This window comes from Pristiophorus japonicus, chromosome 17 (assembly GCF_044704955.1).
Source record: "Pristiophorus japonicus isolate sPriJap1 chromosome 17, sPriJap1.hap1, whole genome shotgun sequence".
NCBI lineage: Eukaryota > Metazoa > Chordata > Chondrichthyes > Pristiophoridae > Pristiophorus > Pristiophorus japonicus.
The window spans coordinates 94,698,074-94,725,092 of NC_091993.1; the positions used below are offsets into that span (position 1 = coordinate 94,698,074).

The 27,019-nt window shown below is 39.4% G+C and overlaps 1 protein-coding gene across 1 annotated transcript; it reads left to right on the forward strand.

The window, feature by feature from the left end:
• The first annotated feature begins 810 nt into the window (after positions 1 to 810).
• On the forward strand, positions 811 to 26,861 carry LOC139227858 (suppressor of cytokine signaling 2-like). Its single transcript, XM_070858947.1, has 3 exons — positions 811 to 1,480; positions 1,987 to 2,195; positions 16,056 to 26,861. Exons 2-3 carry the CDS (start codon positions 2,021 to 2,023, stop codon positions 16,526 to 16,528), a joined length of 648 nt encoding a protein of 215 aa, XP_070715048.1. The 5' UTR covers positions 811 to 1,480; positions 1,987 to 2,020; the 3' UTR covers positions 16,529 to 26,861.
• Positions 26,862 to 27,019: the final 158 nt, after the last annotated feature.

Consider the following 27,019-nt stretch of genomic DNA (forward strand, 5'->3'; position numbering starts at 1 on the left):
GAGAGCTCAAAAATAAAATCGTCGCGGTATGGCGATGCCCGATCATATATAATTGCGCAATTTGCGTTTGCAACTTGGGTTAACTCTGAAACAGTGAAGTGTGTTCGGGCGATAAGAGAGAGCATCCACAATTTGTTTTTTTGGTTTCAAAGCACGGTCCCGGTTTTAATGATAAACGCGTTCTGAAGGGCTGCCAGCCAGCAACGTTGTGCAAGTGATGCAGCTTCCAGCGCTGCGCTTGCATTCTCCGGCCCGGGCCCCGAGTCACTGGGCTACATCTACCCAAGCAACTATCCCACCCCCGGCCAGCAGCTTTTCCTTCACCCATGTCGCAGCTCAATCCTCAGTCAGCCGGCGCAACGTCACTGGACCCCGCCCCCGGCCGCGACGTCACAATAGCAGGCGGAGGTCGAGCTGCCGCCGATTGGTCGACGCCCAAACGGCAACAAGAGCAGGTGACGCTGATTCTTGGAAAGTTCCTGGAAAGCAGCGCGTGCGCCTGTGCCTGGAAACCGCGGGCCAGAACTCAGCAAGCTGCCCTGTTGAACCAAAAAAAAGAGGCGGCTTGCAAATGTTTTGCATCAGTAACTCACTGCAAAGCGACGACAAAGAAAAAAGACAGCCACTTACCGTAGTAGCATCCCTCACTAGCCCGCAGAGATCTGTCCTGCCCAACCTTTGCATTTCTACCAATGATGCTTCCTCCAACAATTTGTTGTTTGTCAACCATTCTCTCACAACACCCCAAGTTGCTTGTATTTTTTTTTTTGGGGGGGGGGGGGTGTTAAACGGGAAGCAGGAGGCGTTGGAGCTTCGTAGGCGTGTCTCAGACGTTAACGCATTCGGTGATGACTGTGAGGGGGGACCTGAGGTTGAGTGTGAGCAGTTGGAGTGGAGATTCGGTCTGCTCCCTGGGTCGGGGCGTTCTGTCTGCTGATCGCCCCGTGACCTTTCGCTTAAAATTCCTCTCTTGTTTTCGGTAAAAACAAATCCCCGACCCGTTCGCCACAACTTGGAAGGTACGCGTCGGAAATCTTCCCTTCCCCTCGCTGATCACTAGCGAATCTAAATTGAATAATTGAGGGGTGAAAAAGTCGAAAGCCAAACGGGCTGTGTGCGTATGAAGTTGAGAGTGTGGCGCGCATCACTGGAGCCGAGGATTCATTGGGGCAGTGGGAAATGAAGCAGAGCTTTTGTTCAAAGGGTTAAGTAATTCCAAGAATCACAAACGAACAAAAGGTTTTCCATTTTCGTTTTATTTGACATACACACACACACATATATGCGCCCGTGTGCTTCGACTTCGCCTGTCGGGATCGAGAGAGAAGGTTGCATTAGGCCGAATCTATTCAATAAGTGACTGGCTGTTAATAGTGGAGTTACACGAGGTGACGGTGTGCTGCTTCCCAGGCTCGGCACGATGTTCGCAAGCCACTGAACCGGATTACTAAACGAGAACCGCTCCGCTTTTCTTCCAAAGGTGTGTGTTAATGTTTTAGAACCGTGGTACACGGAGAGCATATTCGTTCGGTATTCAGTAACCCGCCTGTGTGGGGTGGGGGAGATGGAGCAATTAGTCCATGCAAATGATTTATTTATTAATTAACTTCAACGAATGTTGGTGGCAACATCATTCATTTTTTTTTGACTGAGCAGCGAGCACAGCAACTGGATCTGAAATGTACAATTGCGAATCGTTATATCGGAGCGATTGATTTTTACTCGAAAGCATTTCTCGGTCTTACCTGCATACATTAATGTTACTACTGTAGTAGGCGCGCCTGCTGTTGTGTTCCTGCTTGGGAAATGAACCTGAATTGCGAAAAAGGTGCTGGAGACAAAATTTAATTCGTTTAGATCGGCTGTTGGGGTTCGCGTGAGGTTCGCTCCTGAAGATTTATTTTGGAGTAGCCGCATTGTATTAGCACTTAAATGTGTGAAGAGTTTGTGGCAGTTTCACTATTGACCATCTTGCTCCTTGTCCAGATTTAGGGCGATATAAGCAAGCTCTTCCTGGCCGATGTTATTGAAGTGGGTTCGGCGCTTATTTGAATTCACCATTTCTATGATCTGTCAGGAGAAAGCAGTCACCCAGCTGTGCACCAGCAACTCGCCTCAGGACCCGCCCGACCTCCGGGAAGGACATTCTGATTTGTTCCGTATCTCCTGCACCATGAGTCATTTGGAGCTCACAGGTACAGTATGCATGAACATATGGATTTTAAATCATGCCTGTCTGGATATGCGTGGGTCGGTTTGTGAATAGAGCTCTTTTTAAAATGTGCTGGAGTGAGATAGCTCCTTTGTTCTACTAGAACGGAGTGCCCACTGTTGATTTTTTCTATAAATAGGGATTTGATTTGATTTAACACCCGGTATGAATGCTACATATTTTATCCCAGATATATCTTGTCCGTTGTGGTTTAATGGTTCAAATGCTATCTATCTCACAACTATATGAGAAATCTGTCCTGTTAATTCTAACAGTAAATATTTTTTTGCAAGGTACTGAAATTTTCGGTTAAAATTCTTGTAACTTTTTGGAGTATTGTCAGCAAGTTGAAAGTTTCAAAATACCAAACAATCAATGTAGACGGGAAGTTTAGCAACTTTCCCTTACAGAAATCGGGAAGATAATTATTCAAATATATATTACATTAATTCATGTGCCATTCTGTTATAATAGCGAGAGAATGGGACATATTTAGAAAGGATTATTTTTCATTTGTTCTTTCTGAAATCAACATTAACTTTGTAAATTACACACTGCTATAATTAATTTTGAACTGTAATAAATTCAGACTTCAGATGGACAAACAGTAAGGAAGAACTTTGCATGCCACTATTTAAGAATATGAAAAGAAGATACATATTTTTAAATGCTCACTGTTTAGTTTAGATGCATTTTTACTTGCCTCAACATTATCAAAAAGAAAACTACAAGAGCAGGGGTTGCAGGTGAGACAGGTTATAACATCATGTGAAATGGCCAAAAACAAAACATTTAAACTCTTTATTGAAATAAATAGCAGAGTAGGGAATTATTAAACAGGACAGTGTGCACATCCTGAGTGGAGGCATAAAACACCAAGTGTAAACTATTGATATAAGCAACTGTATAAACCAGACTATTGGAAGCTAAGAAAACAAAGTGTAGTATTCTGAGTAAAATACTCATATTTTGAGTGTTCTATTTTATTTTTCAGTAAAACCCAGCTCAGCATAAATATTGTCGAATTTCCTTTAATGATGGGAAGTTATATTTTTAAAAACTTGGCTATAATAGCAAAACTTGATTTACGAATGGGGAATAAAGGGAAAATGTTTACTTTTTGACAAGCTGTCAGTATCTTCTAGTGCAGCTCATTCTACCTCTGACACTTCGTCAACCACTCTTTAGCACACCGTAACTCTTTCATTTCTGTGTAAATGAAAATAAACAACACTTGGAGAGGTCAAGTCAGAAGTATTCTGTGATCAATTTTGGTGGTTCTTCTGTTGACCCACAATTGTAAATCTTGACTGAATTTAATTCAGTTCCTTCACACAATTAGATTCAGTAATTCCACATAACCCCCCACAATGATGTCCATATTGGGTGTTCATCCAGACAGATTCAATACCAAAAGGAATGCCTGGAGTATAAAAAAGGGCATCAAATGGCAAAGATAAATTTTGCATTGAATATGGCAAGAGAAGTGAAGGATAACAAAACATTTTTTAGTTAGAATAAGCGAAAAGTAAAACAAGGGATGGAGTGGAGCATGAAAGTGGGATTGGGTAAGGGCCTGACAACTGATGCTGCATAGTGCTACATAACAAGGAACTCTGGCACAAATCTTCCAGAAATCTCTGAATATTAGAGAAGTGCCTACAGACTGGAGCAAGGCAGATGTTACACCTAATATTTTTTTTAAAGGTAGCAAAAGTAACCCAGAAAATTACAGACCAGGGAGGTTGATATCCATTGTGGGTAAAGTTATGCAAACTCTTACAAAAGGAAAGATCATGGGGCATATGGATAGAAATAACATTAAGACAATATGGGGTAATGGAGAGGAGATCTTGCCAATTTAACTTGCTGGTTTTCTTTGTGACAAAGGAGCTTGATAGGGGTGGGACAGTGGATGTGGTTACTTGGATTTTAGGCTGGTACTGAAAATAAAATGGGAATTAGTGGGAATATTTTACAATTGATACGTAATTGGATGACCAATAGAACCCAACTGTTGGTGGTCCAGGGATTGTCTTAACCCTGGGATAATATTATTAGTGAGGTCCCATGGGGTCTTTTTTTTGTGACATATTTTGTTTAATATCTTCATTAACGATTTGGAGCTAGGAGTCACAAGCACAATGTGTATTTGATACAAAGCTAACGAATCACAATCATAGAAACTTACAACACAGAAAAAGGCCATTTGGCCTGTAGTGCTCTTTGAAAGAGCAGTCGTGCTTAGTCCCACGCCTCTGCTTTTTGTCCATAACCCTCATAAGTTCCTCATCCTCAAGTAGATAGAACATAGAAATTTACAACGCAGAAGGAGGCCTTATCAGACCATCGTGTCCACGCCAGCTAACAAAGCCATGCGGCCCTTGGTCAGCAGCCCTGAAGGTTACCTATAAACCAATGAACAATGGCGGACAGGTAAAGAGTATCAGCTCAACCAGTCCACCCCACACAACTGCAATGCCTCATGCATCGCAACATTTTACACTCCACCCCACTCTCCTGGGAGAGGCAAAAAAACAGATAAAACCCCAGGCCAATTGGGGGAAAAAAAATCTGGGAAAATTCCTCTCCGACCCATCCAGGCGATCAAAACTAGTCCAGGAGATCACTCTGGCCGTCTTCGATTCCCTGAAGTACTTACCATCATATCTGCACCAGCCAACAAGAGGTTATCCAGTCTAATCCCACTTACCAGCTCTAGGTCAATAACCCTACAGGCTATGGCACTTCATGTGCCCATCCAAGCACCTTTTAAATATGGTGAGGGTTTTTGCCTCTACCACCTTTCCAGACGATGAGTTCCAGACATCCACAACCCTCTGCGTGAAGAAGCTTCCCCTCAAATCCCCTCTCAATCTTCCACCTTAAACCTATTCCCCCTCATAATTGGCCCCCCCACCAAGGGAAATAGGCCCTTGCTATCCACTATATCCAGGCCCCTCAAAATTTTATACACCTCAATGAGGTCTCACCTCAGCCTCCTATTACAAGGAGAACAAACCCAACCTATCCAATCTGTCCTCATAACTAAGATTCTCCATTCCAGGCAGCATCCTCATAACTCTCCTCTGCACCCTCTCCAGTGCAATCACGTCCTTCCTATAATACGGCGACCAGAACGGCACACAGTATTCCAGCTGTGACCTAACCAGTATATTATACAATTTGAGCATAACCTCCCTCCTCTTGTATTCTATGCCTCGGCCAATAAAGGCAAGCATTCCGTATGCCTTCTTACCTTCTTAACCACTTTATTCACCTGGCCTGCTACTTTCAGGGATCTGTGGACAAGCACTCCAAGGTCCCTTTGTTCATCTACACTTCTAAGTCGCCTAACATTTAATGTGTATACACTTTCCTTATTGGCCTTCCCCAAGTGCATTACCTCACACTTCCATTTGCCACTATTCTGCCCACCTGACCAATAGATTGATAACCTCCTGCAGCCCATGACTTTCCTCTTCATTATCAACCACACATCCAATTTTAGTGTTATCTGCAAACTTTTTAAACATACCCACTATATTCAAATCTAGGTCATTGATGTATACCACAAAAAGTAAAGGACCCAATATTGAGCCCTGCGGAACCCGACTGGAAACATTCCTCCAATCACAAAAAAAAATCCATCAACCATTACCCTTCACTTCCTACCTCTAAGCCAATTTTGGATCCAACTTGCCACTTTGCCCTGGGTCTCATGGGCTTTTACCTTCGTGATCAGTCTGCCATGTGGGACCTTATCAAAAGCTTTGCTAAAGTCCATACACACTATATCATACGCACTACCCTCATCGACCCTCCTGGTTACTGCCTCGAAAAATTCAATCAGGTTGGTCAAACACGATCTTCCCTTAACAAATCCATGCTGACTGTCCCTAATTAATCCTTGCCTTTCTAAATGTAGATTTATCCTGTCCTTCAGGATTTTTTCCAATAACTTTCCCACCAGGTTAGGCTGACAGGCCTGTAATTATTCGGCCTATCCCTTTCTCGCTTCTTAAACAAGGATACCACATTAGCAGTCCTCCGGCACCATGCCTGAATCCAAAGAGGACTGAAAAATGATGGTCAAGGCCTCTGCTCTTTCCTCTTTTGCTTCGCTCAACAGCCTGGGATGCATTTCATCCGGATCTTGAGACTTATCCACTTTCAAAGCTGCCAAATCCCTTAATACCTCCTCTCCCACTATATTTATTTCACCCAGAATTTCACACTCCTCCTCAATAGCAGTATCTGCATTGCCCCTTTTCTTTGTGAAAACAGATGCAAAGTATTCATTAAGAACCATACCCACATCTTCCGCCTCCACTCACAGATTATTACCCCCATGGTCTCTAATAGGCCCTATCCTTTCTTTAGATATCCTCTTGCTCGTAATATATTTATCGAACATCTTTGGGTTTTCTTTGATTGTACTTGCCAAGAATTTTTCATGCTCTCTCAGCATTCCTAATATCATTTTAATTTCACCTCTGAACTTTTGATATTCCTCCAAAAATTCTACAGTATTTAGCCATTGGTATATGACATAAGCTTCCCTTTTTTTCTTTATCCTCCCCTAGACATCCAGCAGGCTCTAGAATTGTTATTCCCACCCTTTTTCTTTAAGGGCACATGTTTGGCCTAAGCCCTCCGGATCTCCTCGTTGAATGCCTCCCACTGTTCTGACACTGATTTACCTTCAAGTAGCTGTTTTCGGTCCACTGTGGCCAAATTACTTCTCAACTTAGCAAAGTTAGCTTTTCCCCAATTTTGGAGTTTTGTTCCTGGTCTATCCTTGTCCTTATCCATAACTACCTTGAATCTGACTAAATTATGGTCACTGGCACCCAAGTGCTCTCCCACTTCCAGCTTCGTTCTCCAAAACTAAATCCAGAATCGGCTCCTCCCATGTTGGGCTTGTTACATACTGACTAAAAAAGTTCTCTTGAATGCATTTTAGGAATTCCGCACTCTCTCTATACCCTTCACACTATATTTGTCTCAATCACTATTAAGATAGTTGATATTGCCCTATGATTTTTGGCCTTCACAGAAATGTGCCTACATATTTGCTCTTCTATCTCCCTCCCATTGTTTGGGGGTCCCTATAATACAGCATTGTGATTGCCTCTTTTTTATTTTTCGGTTTGACCCATTTGGCCTCATTCGACTATCCCTCTAACATATCATCCCTCCTCACAGCTGTAATAGTTTATTTAATCAATACTGCAACCCCACCCCTTTTAACCCTCCCTCTCTGTCCTGTCTAAAAATACTGTAACCAGGAATATTGAGCTGCCAAACCTACCCCTCTTTCAGCCATGTCTCTGTAATGGCAATAATGTCATACTTCCAAGTATCTACCTGTGCTCTCAGCTCATCCGCTTGTTCGCTATACTCCTTGCATTGAAGTATATACCATTTAGCACAGAAAGACCTCCTTAATTAATACTTGCTAACCCTTGTTTCCTCTGTCTTACAGATTCACTTTCTACATTCTTGCTTTCCAATTTCAGTTTTACTTCCTTCCCTATTGAATTTTTTCTCAGGTTCCCATCCCCCTGCCAAGCTAGTTTAAACTCTTCCCCAACAGCACTAGAAAAATTCCCTGTGAGGATATTGGTCCCGGCGCTGTTGAGATGCAAGCCGTCCGGCTTGTACAGGTCCCATCTCCCCCAGAAAGCCCTTCCTCCTGCACCAACTCTCCAGCCACGTGTTCATCCTCTCTATCCTTCTGTTTTTGTACTCATTAGCACATGGCACTGGTACTAACCCGGAGATTACTACCTTTGAGGTCCTACCCTTTAATTTTTCTCCTAGCTCCTTAAATTCTGCCTGTCCAACTCCCGGTGGTAGATTCTAAAACTAAAGAAGTTTAAGCTACAGGTGGATTTGAATATACTTGGAAATTGGGCAGACAGGTGGCAGGTGAAATTCCAGGTAGAGAAATGCAAAGTGCTTCACATGGCAGCATAAAATCCAAGAAGGGGCTATTACATAAATGGAAAGAAAATAATGTGCATGGAAAATGAAAGAGATCTGGAGGTCCTGATTGACAATAAATTGAAGCTATTGCAACAATGCTCAGTAACAGTGAGAAAAGCAAATCAGATGTTCGGATGTATTAACAAGTCAATATTGAACCAAAATAGTGAAGTTATCCTGCTATTTTATAAATCATTAGTGTGACTGCACTTAGAATACTGGTTTACAGATTTGGTCAGCACAGTACAAAAAGGGTATTGCAGCTATTGACAGGATACAGAAGAGAGCAGCCAGAATAATTGAGGGGATGGATGGATTGGATTATGAGCAGCGATTATGTAAATTGGGCATGCTCTCACTGGAAAAGTGAAGGTTGAGAGGTTATATGATTGTTGTCTTTTGGATTCTAAATGGACTAGATAATGTAGACCATGACAAGCTATTTCACCTTGTCCGGAACAGTAGAACCAGAGGGCACGTCCTGTGCTTGAATGGAGGTAAATTCAATGAATTGCAGAAACATTGGGCCATAATTTGTTGTAGATGTGAATCTCATGGCATCTGCCATTTGTTAAACTTGCCCTTGCATGTTTAGGTTTCTAACTTTTTTGCATGGCAAGTTGCTGATGACGTCACAGCAAGGGAAACTGGGCATCTGGGACCTGAGTGAACAGGGCAAACAACTGTGTATCTCCTTAACTAGTCAGATTGAAGGATTGTGAAATTAACATTGCAAGGACTGAGAAGCAAATGTAAATTAGAATGATCAGGTACAGAAAGAGAAATAAAGGGAAAGAAAGAAAGATTGGATTGAGAGCGAAAGAACAAAGAGCTAGAAAGGAAAAATTAAACATTTTTTTAACTTTATATTTTTAAAATCTCCAACAGCAATTAAAACCTGAAGGAATAATACTCCACACTTGTAATAGTTAATTTTCAGTGCCAGAGAGGTTGACTGGTAGTAATTAATACTTACCATGTCGTTCAAAGGGCACTTAGACTGAAATGGGCAAGACTTAGCTTTCTGAGGTGAGTTTAGTTCGTATATACCATGGAAATCCAGCAACTTCTCGCCACTCAATGCATTTACTGGTGACTGGCGAAACTCAGACAGCAATTTTGGGTTTTAGTGTTTAACCGTGCATCTACCCATCATCCGAAGTTACATAAATTTGTGCATAAATAATGCTGTGCACCATTAGCCTTATTGTTATTTTGACAGCAAATTATGGCCCATTATTTCAGTGTGCGAGTGGTAAATCAGGATCCCTAGGAAGACCGTAGAAGCAGAAAGTATTGATTTGTTCAAATGCAAATGAGATATTTTTCAGAAAATAATTTTGGATACAGCACATGAGTAATTTGAGATGACATATGGTAGGTGTAGCATGCTGAGGAATAGGTAACCTTGGACCTCTGTCTCCCAAAGCTTTCCACCTCTGGGTGTTACCTCACCTCATGCCTGGGCCTGTTGTAGACTAATTGATAAAGATTGATTACTACGATTAGTCAACAACTCCATATCATTCTGTCATGCGACTGCCAGGATGGTAGAAGGCCCAACTAAATGGACCGTGGTCCTTTTCTGTTTAGGAATTCCAATGTTCTAAAACATTTAATAGCACTAGAGAGAGGAAGGTGGGGGGGGAGGTGGAGAAATCAGATTTAGTCTCTTTGCCTTTTAAAAAGAAACCTCGTGGTGTGTGAGATTCTTAGATGGCCCTCACTTTCAATTCATAAAACTCTGATGTAACTTTCCAGTGCTAAAGATCCCTGGTCTGTTTGTAATGCACTTTAATTCCTGATTTTAAAAAGCACTTTCTCATTCCATCAGATCAAGGCTGCTTCTAGGAAATGCAGTCCAAAGTTCATAGCAGCTCAGTTTCAGCAAAGGAATGAAATAATAAAGCCCTTTTTTTTTTAAAGAGTGGCAAAATAGTTACTGGGAAAGTAATCAGTGATACAGAGCCAAAAACCTGTAATGCTTATGCAAGTTCCCCCTTACACAACGTTCCTGTTTAATTTTTTTTAAACTGACTGAGCAATAATGCTTAGTTTAGGTGGATTCAATAAGTCTTTAGTTGCTGGATTGTCACCACCAGTATCTTTTCGGCTTTTCTGACTGTCTTCATGTGTTTCTAGCTCTTTCTCGAAATGTCTTATTCTTTCTTATTCTGTATGGCTGTCACACACTTTCCTCTTTTATTTATGTTTAAGAGAGAGGGAAAATTAATGCGTTGGGTTTAGCTGAGGGGAGAGGTTGAGTAGACTGGGACTTGATTGTGTAGCGGAAAGATAAAATAGTATACCTTAAAATCATTTTTGGAAAGAAAGCTAAAAATGTTTTTTTTTTAAAAAAACATAGATTAGTGTTAAGAATAATAATGGGAGGCATGGGCACAGAGTAAAAATAAACCCAAACTGATTGTTTTGCGTGTTCCTTACTGGGATTTGATCGTTCTGTGAGTGATCATGTGATCAATCACCATTCCTCGAGGCATTCCACAATCTACAATAATACATTCTAGAGATTGGCTTATCTATCTTTTTTGGAAGTGCTGGGCTTGTTTAAATATTGCTGAGAGGTGGATTACAATTGCCAAAAATAGTTAGTGATCCTGGATAATTTCGCAGTCACTGAATTGTAGCTGTGTATGTGTGACTTTCCTCTCAGCCAATTCTGTTTCCCCACCCCCTCCCCCCCCCCCCCCCCCCCCCGCCGCCTTCCATGATATAATTAACAATCTCCATGTAAACAAAAATATCCCCTCCCCCAAAAATCAGACAAAAATATATTTCTGTTTTGCAACTTGATTTTGAGTGACTATAAAAGCTAAGGTTCGCCATATTTTATTAGAAGTAATTTATAATAAAATGCAAGAGGCTGTTGTGAGCAACAAAGGAATATCAGTGTTCTGCATAATGCTCAATGACAGCAGATTTCTGTGATTCATTTAGTATCACAGTAGACCAATAAATACATAACTCAACAGTCTTTCTCATTGATTGCAACAGGTTTATGACTGTACTCTTGCTTACCTGGTCCCAGAAGTGCAAGATATCAAGATAAAAATGTTAACGATGGAAAATGTTAAACACACATTAAGCCCCTGTGATGGTTTAATTGGTAGATGCACTACTTCGCTTAGAAGCGAGTGATACAGGCCAGGAAGATTCCAGGTTTGTTCTGCTTTCCATTGGGGTAGCATTTGAGGTGCTATGTTTGGTCTCAATGCCATTTTGGTTAGGGAGGAGAAAATCAGCCAGTGTTCTCTGTCCCAACCAGTATTCAGTTACTCCTGATAGAAAGTGCACTCCAACACCCTCTCTGGCTGAATAGCCTTTGAAGCCTTGCAGTCAAAGCTCGTAAGTAAAGAATGGCCAGGTGGGTGAGGTACCAGAGGGTGGCCAGTCTCTGTGCCACTGTTTCACAGACTGAATCAACTTTTGGGCAAAAAGGAAAAATAATTGGAGGGCAAGGGAGAAATGACAAAGCATAAAATTAAATCTGATGCTTAAAATATATGATGCCAATAACACAACAGAAATGACATCATATTCTCAAACTGTCTATATTTCTAGTATGCAATAAATCCAGTTGCACACCAGAAAGAGCCTATTGTACTATCCGAGACTCTTTGGGGGCGAAATTGCACACTGCAGTAACAGTTGTGAGGTGGGACTTCTTGTGCCAGGCGCAGAAGTCCTGCCCCGGGAGGTGAATTGGGTCTACTGCCCCCGAGAGGAAGTGGAGCGCAAATTCACGTGCTCCACTTCCTCTCGGGGGAGGACTGGGATGCTAACCTCTGGAATTTTCCAGCGCTACGCGGAAAGGCACATAGCGCTGGCAGTAGCACAGGGCCCTCCCCTTTGGAGGGCACGCTGTGGATTCTGTGTTAGGAAGAAGGGGCCACCACTGGGATGCGGCATGCCGTGGCAGTAGCCCGGCACAGAAGCGGAGTGCCGGGCTGCAACATCACAGCACGCATCCCACGATTTGAAGAGGGCAAGGTAAGTCGGCCATTTTAATGTCAGCGCCGCACCTCCCCTTTAATTTTTGCCTGCGAGCGGCCTACAGCCCGGTACACAACCCGTGAAGCTGGCACAGACATCGCCTGCGGTAACTGCATAGGGTGCCACCGAATTGTCACTCTGGGGTGAAAATGTGTCACTACACATGGTGGTGATGTCGTCATCACCAGCACAGCAACCCGGGACACTACCAGCAGGAGCAGGGCACTACTGGTTAGCATTGCCGCTAACTCCTGCAGAATTTCATGGGAGTCAGTAGCAGTGGCGTGCCCGGGCAAGAAGTTATTTGCGTCCCGTTAGCGCCCCTGGAGGCGCAAACGACCTGAATTTCTCCCCCTTTTATATTATTAAAAAGCCTCCTATAACAGGAGACATACTAACTAGTAATTAAATAACTCAGATCATTCTATGTCACTATATTTGGTGTAAGATGTACTCTAATTTGTCCCTTCATAAGAAAGGTAATCATTGTTATTTTGGTGTGATTTATGTTGCCTTTCAAGGACAGTTCATTTTTATATTTGAAACCGTTTTGGGCAATCTTAACCTTGTTCCTTGTGGATAGGGGTCATTGTACAAAATGCTACCTCTAATTTGGCATTGAATTGGTTACTGGGATGTCTGAATTGGTTTCTTGGTTGTCTAGTGTGGCGAATGTGAATGTTTACACCAGTCAAGCAGGGTTGGTCTTACGAGGTTGGAGTTGTTGGAGTGTTTTGGGGGCAAACGAACACGCGCTTCATCGTATCTGGTTATACCTGAGCCGAAATTACCTGCTCCTGCCAATGGAGACGGGCCATTCAGTGGTTGGCAAGGCCTTAGTTGCTCTAGACATTGGACTGGAAGGTGAAGCTTTCACATGCTGTCCATTTAAAAGTGTTGGTCACCTAAAGTACATCTAGTCAATAAAAGTGCATTTGCTTCAGTTACGTGTGTTGCCCAGCCTATCTTTAAAAAAATATATATAAAATAGAAATAACTCTCTGAAGTTGCACAATTTCTTGTCTTCTGAATAGATTTCATGGAGATTACGTTATAGTTTACAATAAATATACTTTTGCAGGACTTCAATTAATGGACGGTTTTGTGTTTTATTTTATTTATGTAAACAGCTGTGACGAGCTTCATGCAGCTACAGTAATGTATGAATGGGGTTGTTGTCCAGCTAAACATAGATGCTTTAGCATGATGTAATTCCTGTTGTGCTGTAATTGTCCAGTGTTTTTAACTTTGCATAGCTTTTCTGAGTGTGGGTTGTGGAGATACTGGGCTCTTCTGTGATGAGTTAGTTTTCTAGGTAATATCTCCTGTGAAATTAGAGCTGTTGTTTTTAACATTAATGCAAATACTCCTGATGTTCCCATCCACCTTAATGATATAACTGGATATATTTTCAAAGGCTTGCAGGATTGCCATCCTTCATCTCGGAAGTATTTTCCAAAAGGTCGACCTCCGTGTTCCCTTCCCCCATCCCCCCTCCCCCAGCCCCCCTCCACCCACAATTGGCAGATAGCCTAAGCATAAACAGTTCCACTCTGTTCAGTCTCATTTGCTTTCCAAATACAGACCACTGCTTCATGTTGGTGATTTATATTTTTCCTTTCCAAATACAGACCGCTGCTTCATGCTGGTGATTTATATATGGTTTTCTGTCTAGGAACTTATTTACGATTATGTACTTGGTTCTTTTTATTTTGCGAGTCTGTCCTTATAATTTTAGGAAACTCAGATTCATGTTTTTGCAACGAGATCAAGTGGTGATCCGTAATCATGTTTTAATAAGATTTTGCTCCCTTCTAAAAGCATACTGTTGGAACGTTGACTGAATCTAACTTCATAAAGAATAAACTATATTCTTATTACCTGCCTGAATGCTATTTATACACCTGTGGAAACAATAATTATGGATGTTATTTTTTTTGTTTGAAGATCTTTGTACTATTTCAGTAAATTGCAGTGCCGCATCTGTTTTCACACAAAGCTTTCCAGGAATTTGCCAGCACTAAATCAATGAAAATCTAATGAAAGCAGGGAAAGAAAATCTGTTATTAATTAATTTTAATATTAATCGGTAGCCCTTTGGGCACTCTTCTTCTATTGGTAGCCTACTAAACATGTCGGTAACCCATGTTGTACTTCTGAAAGCAGTAGTAGTCTGCATCAGCCCATTTTCAGCTAATTTTACCAGATGGTTACTGAGACAGATTTGGCTGTTGCATTAATATTCTCCACACACAGGAAAAATATAGCCACAAACATTTAACATGGAATAAATCACTTCATATTTTAGAAGTCTGGGCTTACCAAGCCATTATGAATTTTAAATTCCCCATGTTAATTTAATTTTAAAAAATCACAATATAAACACTTTCTTTTTAATATTTAAGATCAACATGGTGAATAATACTTAACGGCAAATATTTAATCTGATTATACATCAATTTAATCCTCTTTCAATTCATAAATCATTATTTCCAGGCGTGTTTGTTCTCGGATTGGCAGGTGCTGGTTAGTGGGATGCCCAAAGGGTTCGCATTGTGACCATTTTTGTGTTTTTTATATATAATATCAAAATCTGGACTGCCAGGAAGAATGCAGGAGAACTTAAGGTCAAGGCAATGAGCTGTAGGTAGAAGTTAAAGTTTAATACAGAACAAATGTGATACATTTTGAGTACATGAATAAAGAATGCAAGTGCACATTAAATGGTAAGTTTTCAGTGCACTCAAGGAACAACAGAATCTAGGGGTCACAGATTTAAGGTTTTGGGCAAGAGATACAGGGGGAATGTGAAAAAGAACCTTCTTACGCAGCAAGTGTAATGACCTGGAACCCGCTGCCTACCCGATGGAATTGGAGACGATCAATGATTCAAAAGGAAATTGAATAGGCACGAGGGAAAAACTTGCAGGGCTACATGGATAGAGCGGAGGAATGGGACTGGCTGGATTGCTCTATAGAGAGACGCATGGACTCGATGGGCCGAATGGCCTCCTCTGTCCTGTAATGACGCTCTGCTTTAACCTATCCACTCATCATTAAGGATAAAGAAAAAGGCTGAAGAAAGCAAATGGGATTTGGGGGTTTATATCAAGAGGGATTGAACAAAAGACCAAAGAATGATGACTCTGCAAAATCATAGGCCTGATCTAGAATGCTGTGCAGTTTTGGGCTCCTCACTATAGGAGAGATACAGTATCCCTGGAGAAAGCAAAAAGCGTGTTTACCAGAATGATCAGGGATGAGGGGTCAGAAAAGGTTAGAGCTTAATTTTCTCTAACTGGAGAATTGGGAGGGGTTTGGTTAATAGAGGAGTTTTAAGTGATAACCAAAATCGTCAAGGTAAATACAGATAGGTCATCTCCATTGTTAGATAAATTGAAGACAAGAGACATGACCTCAAGGTAAGTACTAGATACAGAAATGGGGAGATTAGAAGAAACTTTCTTCTGCAAAGACTTATTGAAATATATAATGCTTTTATATTGGGGACAAGTGATGTTAATTCAATTACAGCATTAAGAAAGTTACTGAATAATTACAGAATATAAAGTGTATGAGGAGGAAACAGGAAAATGAGATTGAATAAATTCAGTTTCTGAGAGGAGCTTGCTGTACATCTTCATGACATTTAGAATAGTCTTTATGCTTGTTCGTTATACTGCATTTGGTATTGCTAAAAGTTAAATTAGAAGAGAACATTTAATGTTGCTAAATGAACAAAGACTCCTGCTTTGACTAGTTTACCAGCTTCAGATGCAATGTAATAAAATAAAAGATGTGGTTTATTCTGTTCCCTCATTGTTCTTTCTCTATTCAGGCTGGTATTGGGGAGCACTCACATCAATTGAAGCACGACAAATTTTGAATCAAACCACTGAAGGCACATTTCTAGTCCGGGACAGCTCTAACCCAGAATATCTTCTAACTCTTTCAGTGAAAACAAGCTCAGGACCCGCACACCTTCGCATTGAGTACAACGAGGGAAAGTTTGGCTTCGATTCAGTGGTCTTGGCAAAACCAAAGCTCAAGAATTTTGAAGACGTGGTTGATCTTGTCCAGCATTATGCCTTGCTATCTAAAAGTACCCAAACTGCACATGACCAGTCAATTACACCAGTGACTAAAGACACAGTCATTCACCTGAAACTGACCAAACCTCTCTACATTGCAACACCTTCATTGCAACATCTATGTAGGATTATAATCAATAAAAGTACCAAGACGATCCAAGAACTTCCCCTACCCACTAGATTAAAGGAATATTTATTAGAATATCCTTTCCGTTTGTAAGTCAGTCAACAGATAATCATCCCTAAAATAAGTGGGAGAGTAAGTGACTATAAGATGTGGAGGAGGGACTTACCAAGTTCAATTGTTTTGTGTTGAGAACTGAGGCAGTATGGTGCTCTATTAAGATGTTCCCTGTAGATCATGAATTTAAACTATCCACCATTTTTATATTTGGATTAATTTAATGTACAAACAAACTTTACAATTTCTTAGTTAAAGTAATTGGTTTCGTTTTCACAAAGTTTTAAGATAACCTTTTATTTTTGTTCGACATTTCTTTTCACAATTGCGGCTTGTTACGGTCCATTACGCATTGCGTACACCTTGCATTCTTGATGTGTGTTGTGCAGAGAATAATTTTGCAACTGGTATTTCTTGTGTTTCGCAGTTGAGAGAATGGGAGGAGTCCGACGATGAAAGCCTGTAGTACTGGCGAGACCGAGTTTAAGAGTTAAATATTGGGATGCCCTAACTTTGAGCCCAACTACCAAAATGTACTACTGGGAATAAAAGGAGTTGTCTAGCTTGCAATTGAGACTGATTTAGAACACTGTCTCCTAGTGCTCCCCCATAGTGGTTCCCATAAATCCCAATATGGACAAATGCTTGGGCTTTCTCCTTGTCACAAGCTGGTAGTATGACTAACTGTTGTGCGGCAAACTGGGCCTCTCCCTGTGGAATTGCAGACAATGGCCCACTCGGGCGGGGCGGGGGTGGCGAATCAGCAATTGGTCTTGCTTCCTGTCATATTGTGAACTCTTGATAACTTGTACCAGCAGCACTCCCCACATAAGTATAAACATTAGATAAAAGGTTATGTGGCAAGCCAGCCAAGTAAAGGAGAGCTACAGAATGGGCCAAGCATTCTATACAGAGATAATTCTTAATGTTTTAGAATATGATGTGTTTTGAAAATTTAAGAAGAAATTCTTTAAGCAAATGAGCCAAAATAATTGAGCACAAAAAGTACTTGTGTATTCAAATTTTTCTGTAAACAAATTTTTCCAGATAGTACTAAAACCTTGTACTGCATTGTGCAATTGGAATGATGCCAGTAATGGACTGATATCTGTACATTAGGAAAGCAACTGCCTAATTGGCTTGTTGACACCGACAAATCCATAGAACAAGGAAAGGTTACTCAGCCTGTAAAACTTGTTCTGTCTTTGTGTGCTACAAATAGCCAAGTATACTATGATCCACTTCTAGAACTGTAGTCCCATCTGTCACTGATTTGTTCAAAACTTAATCTTCCAGTCTGCAACAAAAATCTGTTATACCTACCTCTGATGAATTTTGCAGGGGGATATTTTCTACGCTGGCCATCAGTTTATCCCAGATACTGATTCAATGCAAAAGATTATCTTTGATCTCTGATTTAGCAAGCTGTGCATTCACTTTGAAAGAATGTCCTCTTTACCTATATTCTTGATTTTGTTTAAACTTCTAATTTTATCTACAGCGTACATTGTTTGGGCCAGTTACACTGCACATTTTTTTAATCAATTTGATATCAAAATTGCTTGTATACTGCCAGATTCCGCCCAGGTTCAGTTTAACGGAAGTGGTGTGAGATCGCATCTGGCAGTTATTTCGGACACTACTTTGGCTTCATACCCACTGCAGTATAACTGTGACTCATACAAAGGCAACTTTGTAAAAAAAAAAGTTAATCTTTAAACTTTTTAGTGTTGTCAAAGAGGCAAATGTCGTGTTATGTTCACACCAATATTTTGATGTTGGAAAGTGGAATTGGGCTGGATAGCCTCTTGTTGGCCAGCGTGGACACGATGGGCCGAAATGGCCTCCTTCCGTGCTGTAAACTTCTGTGATTGTAAGTGAGGCAGTTTGCATATGCAGAGCTTCACTTTGTCTGGCCAGAGAGTTATGTGTAACCAGAAGTATGACTCAGCAGTACCGACATATACATCTCTCTCAGCAAAAAAACCCAACAGCAAATCCATAATCACAATAACATAGAATCACAGAATCATGCAGCAGAGAAGGAGACTCCTTCACCAGAGCCGTGCAAATTTTTCCTTTTCCAATTCAGTTTTGAAAGTTACTATGAAATCAGCTTCCACCACCCTTTCAGGCAGTGCATTCTATTATCAGAACAACTTGCTGCATAAAAAAATTCTCATCTCCATTCTATTTCAGCACTATTTACAAAAAAATCTTCAAATCATATATTTAATTTTCTCTCGTGACACCTCCATTTATGACTTTTAACTACCATATATACTCGCGTATCCTACGATCTCACGTATCATGCGACCTCTAAATTTTCGTCCCCAAAACATGATTTTATCATATATCTCGTGTATCATGCGAGTCACTTTTTTGAGATACCAGATGCCACTAGGCTAGGCTTTCAAACAAGTTTAACAAATACCCAACACGTAACAAGGACCCTAACACATAACAACGATCGAATACAGACCTTAACCTGTTGTGAACACCGATATAGCAATCATTCCAGCTGGCTTGACTAGCGTCGTTCAGCCACAGCCTCTACTGTGTTTGCGGGTAAAAGAAGCATGGGCTGAGATAGATGGAGCCTCTAATAATGCAGCAAACTTCAGAGGGAGTTGTGGGTGGCGATCTCTAGACCACAGCAAAGATACAGTACAAGTGACAATAGAGGCTGCAATCCAGCCCAGGAGATACCTGCCGAGATTCAGCGTGGATACGGTCTGCTTAACAGCCTAACAGCCTAATCTTGGCCAGCACTTCACACCCGCAAATTTTGTATCTCGCGTATCATGCGACCCCCCAAATTTAGGTTACAATTTAGGGCTTCAAAAGTCGCATGATACGCGAGTATATACGGTACATGGACTGGTGTTTCCTTTAGGTTGCGCTGGTTTTTTCACTGTAATTAGTGCAAACGATCGAGGAATTTCAAGTGCAAATTACGTGAAGCGCAAATAGAGTTTCTGCAATCTTTTGCGCTAGTTTAAAAAACATCGTGCTGTAATCTGGCCCCGCCCACAAAAGTGGCCACACCCCCAGAGCAAATTAATTGCTATTGCCAGTTCTGCTAATGCTCCCGTTTGCAGGCCTTCGAGGAGGCTCTTCAAATTAAGATTTTTTATAGGCACTTTTGAAAAGCTTTTTTTTTAAAAAAAAGAAACTGACAGCTGCACACCAATGAAACTAGTAAATGGTTCTATATAGTTTTTTTTAAAGTCAGTTTCAGTAATTTAAAATTAGATTACTCACAGATGATTGTAAAAAAAATGCTTATTTTTTGTGATAAACCCATTTTTTGCTGTATTAATAAAAATACACCAGGTTACCACTCTTAAATATGTCAAAGAATACTTGTAATGCAAAAAAAAATTTTGTTCTAAAATGCTGCCCGGTTGCATTGGTTCATGGCAGATTTTATGTTCGACGACATGCAAATAAGTTTGAGCGGAAACTTGAGCAAAAATATACCTTGAAAACTAGTGCCCTTTTGAGCGCAGTTTGCACCCGGATCGCCGATTGCGGCCAAATCAGAAATTCTTAATACATTTCAGAAAATCTGTCCAGTTTTAATACTATATTAATTATCTTAAAAGTTGAACAAGTGCTTTGTGGTAGGACATATTTAGTATGTAAACATTTTTAAACAGGAAATTTGAAGAAAAGATAATTGCCCATTTGGCAACTGAAATGTAATAGCATTTTCAGTTGCCTTAAATCGTTTCTTTTATTAATCCCCTTTCATAATGCTGAACTAGTTTCAATAGTGTTTGGGTTTTAAATACTCAAGCCAAATAACTGAATTTTACTGAAGAAATCGACTGCTTCTTTTCTAGGCCCATTTTAAGCTATTTTAAGGTACTCTGCAAAATAATGCTCAGTTACATCCTAAAACATGCAAACTCATTTTTGGAAGGATAAAGGTATGTGTTTTTAAATATTAAGACGAATATCGTGCTATTTGAGGTTATAAATAATCCCTTGTGTGCCACTAATGATCTAACTGCAGAATATAAAATGAGAAGGTGTGTGTTTACAGTGGATTTTGGCACGGAATCAAGAATGTAAAGTCCATAGTTCATACAGCACTATAATTGATGGGGTGAAGAAAATTATTAGACAGTACAATTGATGACATTAGTTGCTACATGTTGGATGTTCTCTATTATGTTTTCCCCTATACCTGGCTGTGTTATGTTATAATTCCTGGTTTTCAAAGCTAACTCTGATCTGATGTTAACTTGGAAGGAAAGTAATCTAAAACAATACCGAGGCTGCATTCTTGGTGTTGCTATGATAGAGATTTTATGAAGTATAATTCCAATATTTACTCACATACATTCCAACAGTTCCAATGAAAATGTTGCCAGACACCTGAAGCTTTTTAATTTTCTTTCCCAACATGACCCGTGGCTATTTTAGTTTTATTTTTCTGAGCAGTACGTACTGTTTGTGAGCTATTTGGCTTTTACCCTCCATGTTGAGTGTTTTATGTCTGGAGCAACTGGCCAATATAAGCAATACTAATAGGATGATGTTAGAAAGGTATCATGGGTTGTATTCTTGTGAATCTGTTTTATTCCCTATAGACCAGGAAGCTAGTTAATTCCTTTATATTATAGACTTTTCAACTATTAGAATTTCCTTTTTTTTTCCAGAGAGGTATGCACTTGTCTTCAAATGCAGACTTTTGGAAATAATAACAAGCTGTATGTTTATCCTGAGGTTCAACACAGTTCTTGGCCAAATAAAATTCTATGTTTAACCATTAAGTATATTGAAAGTAATGATTCTTAAACATTTACATCTGCTCTGTATTTTCTGTGAATAATGTGTTCAGAAAATGAGGCAAGTTTTAAAACGAGCAAGCCAGGCATTGCCTTTCTTGCAGACTGAGAATCAGGAGCTACAAAACATCACAAGCAAAAGTATTTGATAATCTAGATAATTAAGGTCAAACTAGCTAAGCAAAGGCTCTTTTTGAAACTTTTCTCCAGACATGGCTGACACTGGTTACCAGCCATTGCTGCGTATGTTGCATATGTTCAAAATCTATATGCACTTTGAATGTAGTTTGCCCTTCTTTCCTCCAGTAAATACTTCTCACTATGGCTCTTTTTATAAAAAAAAACACTTTGAACTTACCAAATATTAAGTGACAGGTAAATTGGTGGACCAGTGGATCAGCAATATTGGAATATGGATTTATTTTGCAGCATGATGCACAATTTTCCTTAGAAAATCACCCTTTTTGACAGTTACAAAGACAGTGTTGTGATCTTTTTAACATTGTCCTCTCTAAATTGTAGGGAAAAATCTCCAATCAGAATGACTAATCTTGCTCTTCATCTAGCCCAGATTAGATTTCTGAAAGTGGGTTGTGGGCTAAATAGAACTTTGTTGGACATAAGGCAGATCAGGGCCTCCACCACTTTGTGGAATTAAAATGTGTGGCTAAGTACATTAGGAGCAGTGAGCATTCAGTGCAGCAACAGGTCCCACCCAGATTAGATCATTGTGCTGCAGTTTCAATGGAAACTGTGCTTTTGAACATGGAGCAAAAAGAATTGAAAACAATATTCTCGCAGCAGACCATAATCAAAAAACTGAGAGAAAATAGAATTTGAGATATATTTGGCTTTGAAAATTTGAAACTGAATAGCACTTTTAAATTAATGCAGATATAATTTCTAAAATAATGAAAATGTTCATAATTTATTTACTAAAATTACTTTTTTTCATTTAAATTCTGTCTTCATAATTTTTTTATTTATCGTGGATTTCATGGCGCTATGGATCATTTTGGGGAAGTGGCAAAATTGAGCACTAAAAATGACAAAATATATAATATAAAAAATGAAATGCTGCTGTCCGTGGTCCTTGTGCAACTTAAAAGCACACAGAGTGACTTCTGCTGGAAACTTGAACATCATTAGGTCCTTCAGAAATCTGTTTCAAAATGTTATAAAATCAATCCATGCTGTTCAAAAAGTATAAACCTATAATAACTTATTTGTTGAAGATAATATCCATTGAAAGAATTCGGTGATAACTTGGAAGTTTGTGGCAGTGCAGAGTGGCAAGACATATTAATGAAGGGAGTTAAACAACGAGGAGCCAACTCATTTAGGACCCAGGACACACGTGTGTACCATGGGATCATGACTACCAGTTGTGTTATATGCTGGCGTGGCATGCCTGTACACAATCTGAGAGATCAAATACTTGAATGAAAAATCTCTGGATATTAAGTGAGCAAAGAGGGGTAGAGGGAAGGAATTGGTGCCTTGTTATAAGAGGTATTTAACATATGCCACCTCCTGTAGATTTAGTGTCTCAAAATAGCTTACTAAATAGTTGAGGATCATGCATATTGATTATAGTACTAAATATTTCCATTTTCAGCTCCATCAGTAACATTTATAGTTGAAATATGTGACTTTTTGAATATCTGAAGACTGAAATGTGTCCAGTAAGCACATCCTATTCAGGCCTCATTTTCTGAATGGCCCTGCTTGCTTTCAATTTGTGGCTGAACCATTACTACAGGGGGCAAGTGACATACAATAGTAGCATATTCCAGCTTGGATGGGGAAGAATAATGCACCTTCCTTGAAGTACAAATCATAGATGCCCAAGGCTCTAACTAACGGTTTTCTAATTGGAGGATGATGCTTAGGAAGAAAAGCAAGGCATATAGAATAGGAACCAAAAGCAATAATTTCAGTACTGCTGAGTTCATAGCAAGCTTCTCAGTTAACTTGTAGGACAAGTAACAACATTGAGATTTACTCTGTAATCTGAATAGGATAGATTGTTAAGGGGAGGCGGGCTGCATTGGGAAGGACTTTACTGCTCCCCTTATCCTATTTTCAACCTATGCCTGTACTTAATATATTTTTTTAAATCACCTAAAATGTTAGGAACATTTTTCAATTGCATCAGTGCTGTACCTCTGATGGGGCACATCATTTCAGGACAGGCGATGGCCCTGAGATGTACTCAACTACCATCAACCACAGGTTCAGTCAGTGATTGCCCACCTACCACTGACTGGCACTGGCATCCTTTTCCAGCATTCTGTTTTGGGTGGGTGCTGCCAATTGTTCTATATTTAAGGTACCAGCTGAAACTCCTCGGATACCATATTGAAACTAATTTCTCCTAACAGCTAAAAAATTTAAAAAAAAAAACAATAGAGGGAGTACATCGCATTGAAACATATCCCTATTTTTGGTTTCTTTTTATGATCATTATCTTGCCCCTCGGAACCTGTTCCACCCAAACAGCTGATGCTACTGTTGTCTAATGTGCAGCCACATTATTGCAATAACCCACTGGCAATTGTAGTTCCTGTGGATGTTTTTTTTAAATCCTGCAATAGTTTAAATAATCTACAGGCACTAAGTCTGAGATTACTTTGCGCAACTTAGAAAATAGGAAAGTTTTCCCCCCTCATTCTATTTGGTGAAATCACAATGGCTGCAGATAGAAGCTGCTGTGACGATGACAGATGACTCTTGAATTTGGTCCTAGTGATTTCTAAGGGCATAGAAAGACTAAGACCAATTATGAGATACAAATAATCAAATCGCAAATTTCCAAAAGCCTAGTGCATGTCAAAAAGTTGCCCAAAAATTGATTTTGTTCCACTATTCTGCACTAATGATGAAAAGTATAATTTTTTTAAAAAGCATTCGTTATTTTTTTTCTACTCATTTTATCACTGAACCACCTGACTCCACCTAAAACAAAAAGTATTCAGAAGCATTGCATTTGAGAGAAGCATGCCTTGTGGCATTCAATGTCCAAATCTGACCGTGGTCAACTAGGCAGAAAGTATTCTACCAGTTGTTATTCTGAGTGCATTGGCGAGAGGAAACCGTTTAAGAAATGTTCTGTATTATAACTGACCCATTTTGATATTTCCATGGGTAGCAGTTCTGTTTGCATGTGAATTTCCACTCTTTAAATGGGAATGATTCAACCTTAAAAAAATCTCCATACTATTTGATTGTTTGACAGTTTGACATACTCCGTGTATAGGGACTTTGAATCCACCTGTGTATTATGTAGAAGTCCCTTGCATTTTGCTCATTCTTTGTCAGAATGCATACAACAGTGATCTGTAAGACTGTAATTTTACATCTTTGATGTCATACATCTGTCAATTACAAACTGTGTATTGAACTTGCAGTCAGTGAGCTCATTACACCAGAAGCTGCTTTTTATATTAAAAAAAATGTAAAATAAAATGAAAAGTGGCAAATGTTTTAGTTATAAAACCTTCCATATACACAACATAATAGTCTGGGACTTAATGGCTGCGATGCCTATAGTTCCTCATTTTAGTCTCAATTATGTATTTATGTGAAATGCTCTGTAATTATTTAGATTGATTAACACTATTTTGTAATTCTGAATATTGTAAAAATGAACTGTACAAATATCATCAAATTAACAATGAGCTGAATAATGCAATTGTTCACAGTGCACCTTGCTTCCATTTTACAGACTTCCAGTAATGGGAACTGTGGAATTTTCTGAACTGAATTTGTCCCGTACAAATCTTTTGACTGCTGGCCTCCAGTTATCGAAGGTCTTGTTCATCTGAACAGATCTGCTCTCTCAGGAGGAGTTTGGGCACTCCAATGCATTGTATTAACACAGTGTGATGATTTAAGCAGCTGATTTATCAACTGCTGGGAAGTGGCCAAGTTCTGAAAATGGTGCATATACAGAAAACAATCTTTTGTGTTTAATATAAAATCAACTTGTTGGTGCTAACACATTTTTGATTATTAATACACAGCTCTTTCCTGGCACTTGCCAGCCTTGCTCTTATTTAACTTATAGCTATGTAGTTGTTGGTCACTAAAACTATAATGATGGCTATTCAATCATTAATAATAATCTTCTGACAAAATAATATATCTGAACTCTACATTTGAAAAGTATTTTGAATGGTATCTTTAAAATTCACCGCAGAATTTTTAAATGGCTTGTTCTGGGAATGGTTGCACGTACATTCAAAGCGGCACTGTCGGCATACAAATGTTTGGCAAACTATTGTTCTAAAGGGGAAGAATCGTGTGTCATTTTTATTACATTGATATCTGACATTAGTGACCCAGAAATGGATCTCAACATAATTATCATTGTGTAGCATATTTTTTAAATTAACCGATTGATGATAAGGGTTTATCAAATACTTTGTGAAGCTGGTGCCCCTTTAAATTCCACACAGCTCAGAAAGTACATTGTCAACTCTCAATTTTATTCCTACTTTCAAGTCAGTATTGGTTTAGCCGTTCCTATGAAATGTAAATCTGAGTAAAGTGTATGCAAGGGCTGCCCACTTTATTAGCAGCATGCCTGATAAAAGCACAAGTTAAAATATAAATGATTCTGTTTACAACAAGATATATAAGAATATATGTAGTTCTTTATTTTCTATATTTTTATATTCCTGAAATATGGATTATGTTGATAAATCTGAAATTATTTCTCACTGACAGGCAGAGTGTTTGAGATATCTGGCTTTTATTTTATATCAAATCTTAGTTGCATCAGGAATTGGTAAAACCACATGTTGATTGAAGCAGTTGGTTAACTGAGAGGAGTCAGCTGGTCTGGCCAAATAGATCTATCGTACTGTAGGGAAAACTGACCGTTTTATTTCCATACCACAAAATGTGTGTATCGGAGAAAGACCATCTCCAGTTAATGATCCATTTATGTATTGTCAGTATGAAGTAATAAGGAAGCAAAATGTTGGACATATTCTGGGTTCAGGCCTTTGGTACATTATTGTTATTAGGGATGTATAATGAAAAAAAAGTTTAAAAAAAGAATCTAAAATAATGAGCAAGTACGTCAGGCAGTACTTTATAAATCTCCATGGATAAGATGTAATCGTAAAAAAACAACCTTTACAGTGCTCTGTTGATTTTTATGATACTTTTTGAATGTTATCATACTTCAATCCAGTATTAACATCAGGATTTATCACAAAACAAACACTGGACAGTTTCAACCTCTCTCAGATGAAGAGAAAACACATAAATATGTGCTAAAAATGATTGGAAAAACACATTTATTGTGCTAATGTTAATTGATCTTATTTGTAATTCTGTATTAAAACAATCCTCTCCCTTGTCAATTGACCTTCTGAAAATGAAGCTTGTTTGGCTTGCACACATTGATATACTGTGTTATATTTAATTGACAGTACTGTTTGTTACATTCCTGGAACTGCAGGCTCTGTACAGTATATTCTCTGATGTTTACGCCAAGTCTTTCTGTCTGGATTTTGTGACCTTTGTTGTAATTCACACTAATAAAATACTGCTGAATCTTTTTCACGATCAGAAGTTATTTAATTATGTTATGATTCATTCTTGGCAAATTGCACGGGCAATTATGAAAGTGGTTATTGGGACACAAAGGTGTGAACCACTGGATTTTTCCTTTTTTCCAAAGTGTCTCTTCCTTTCTATTTCGAAGTCACTGGCTGTG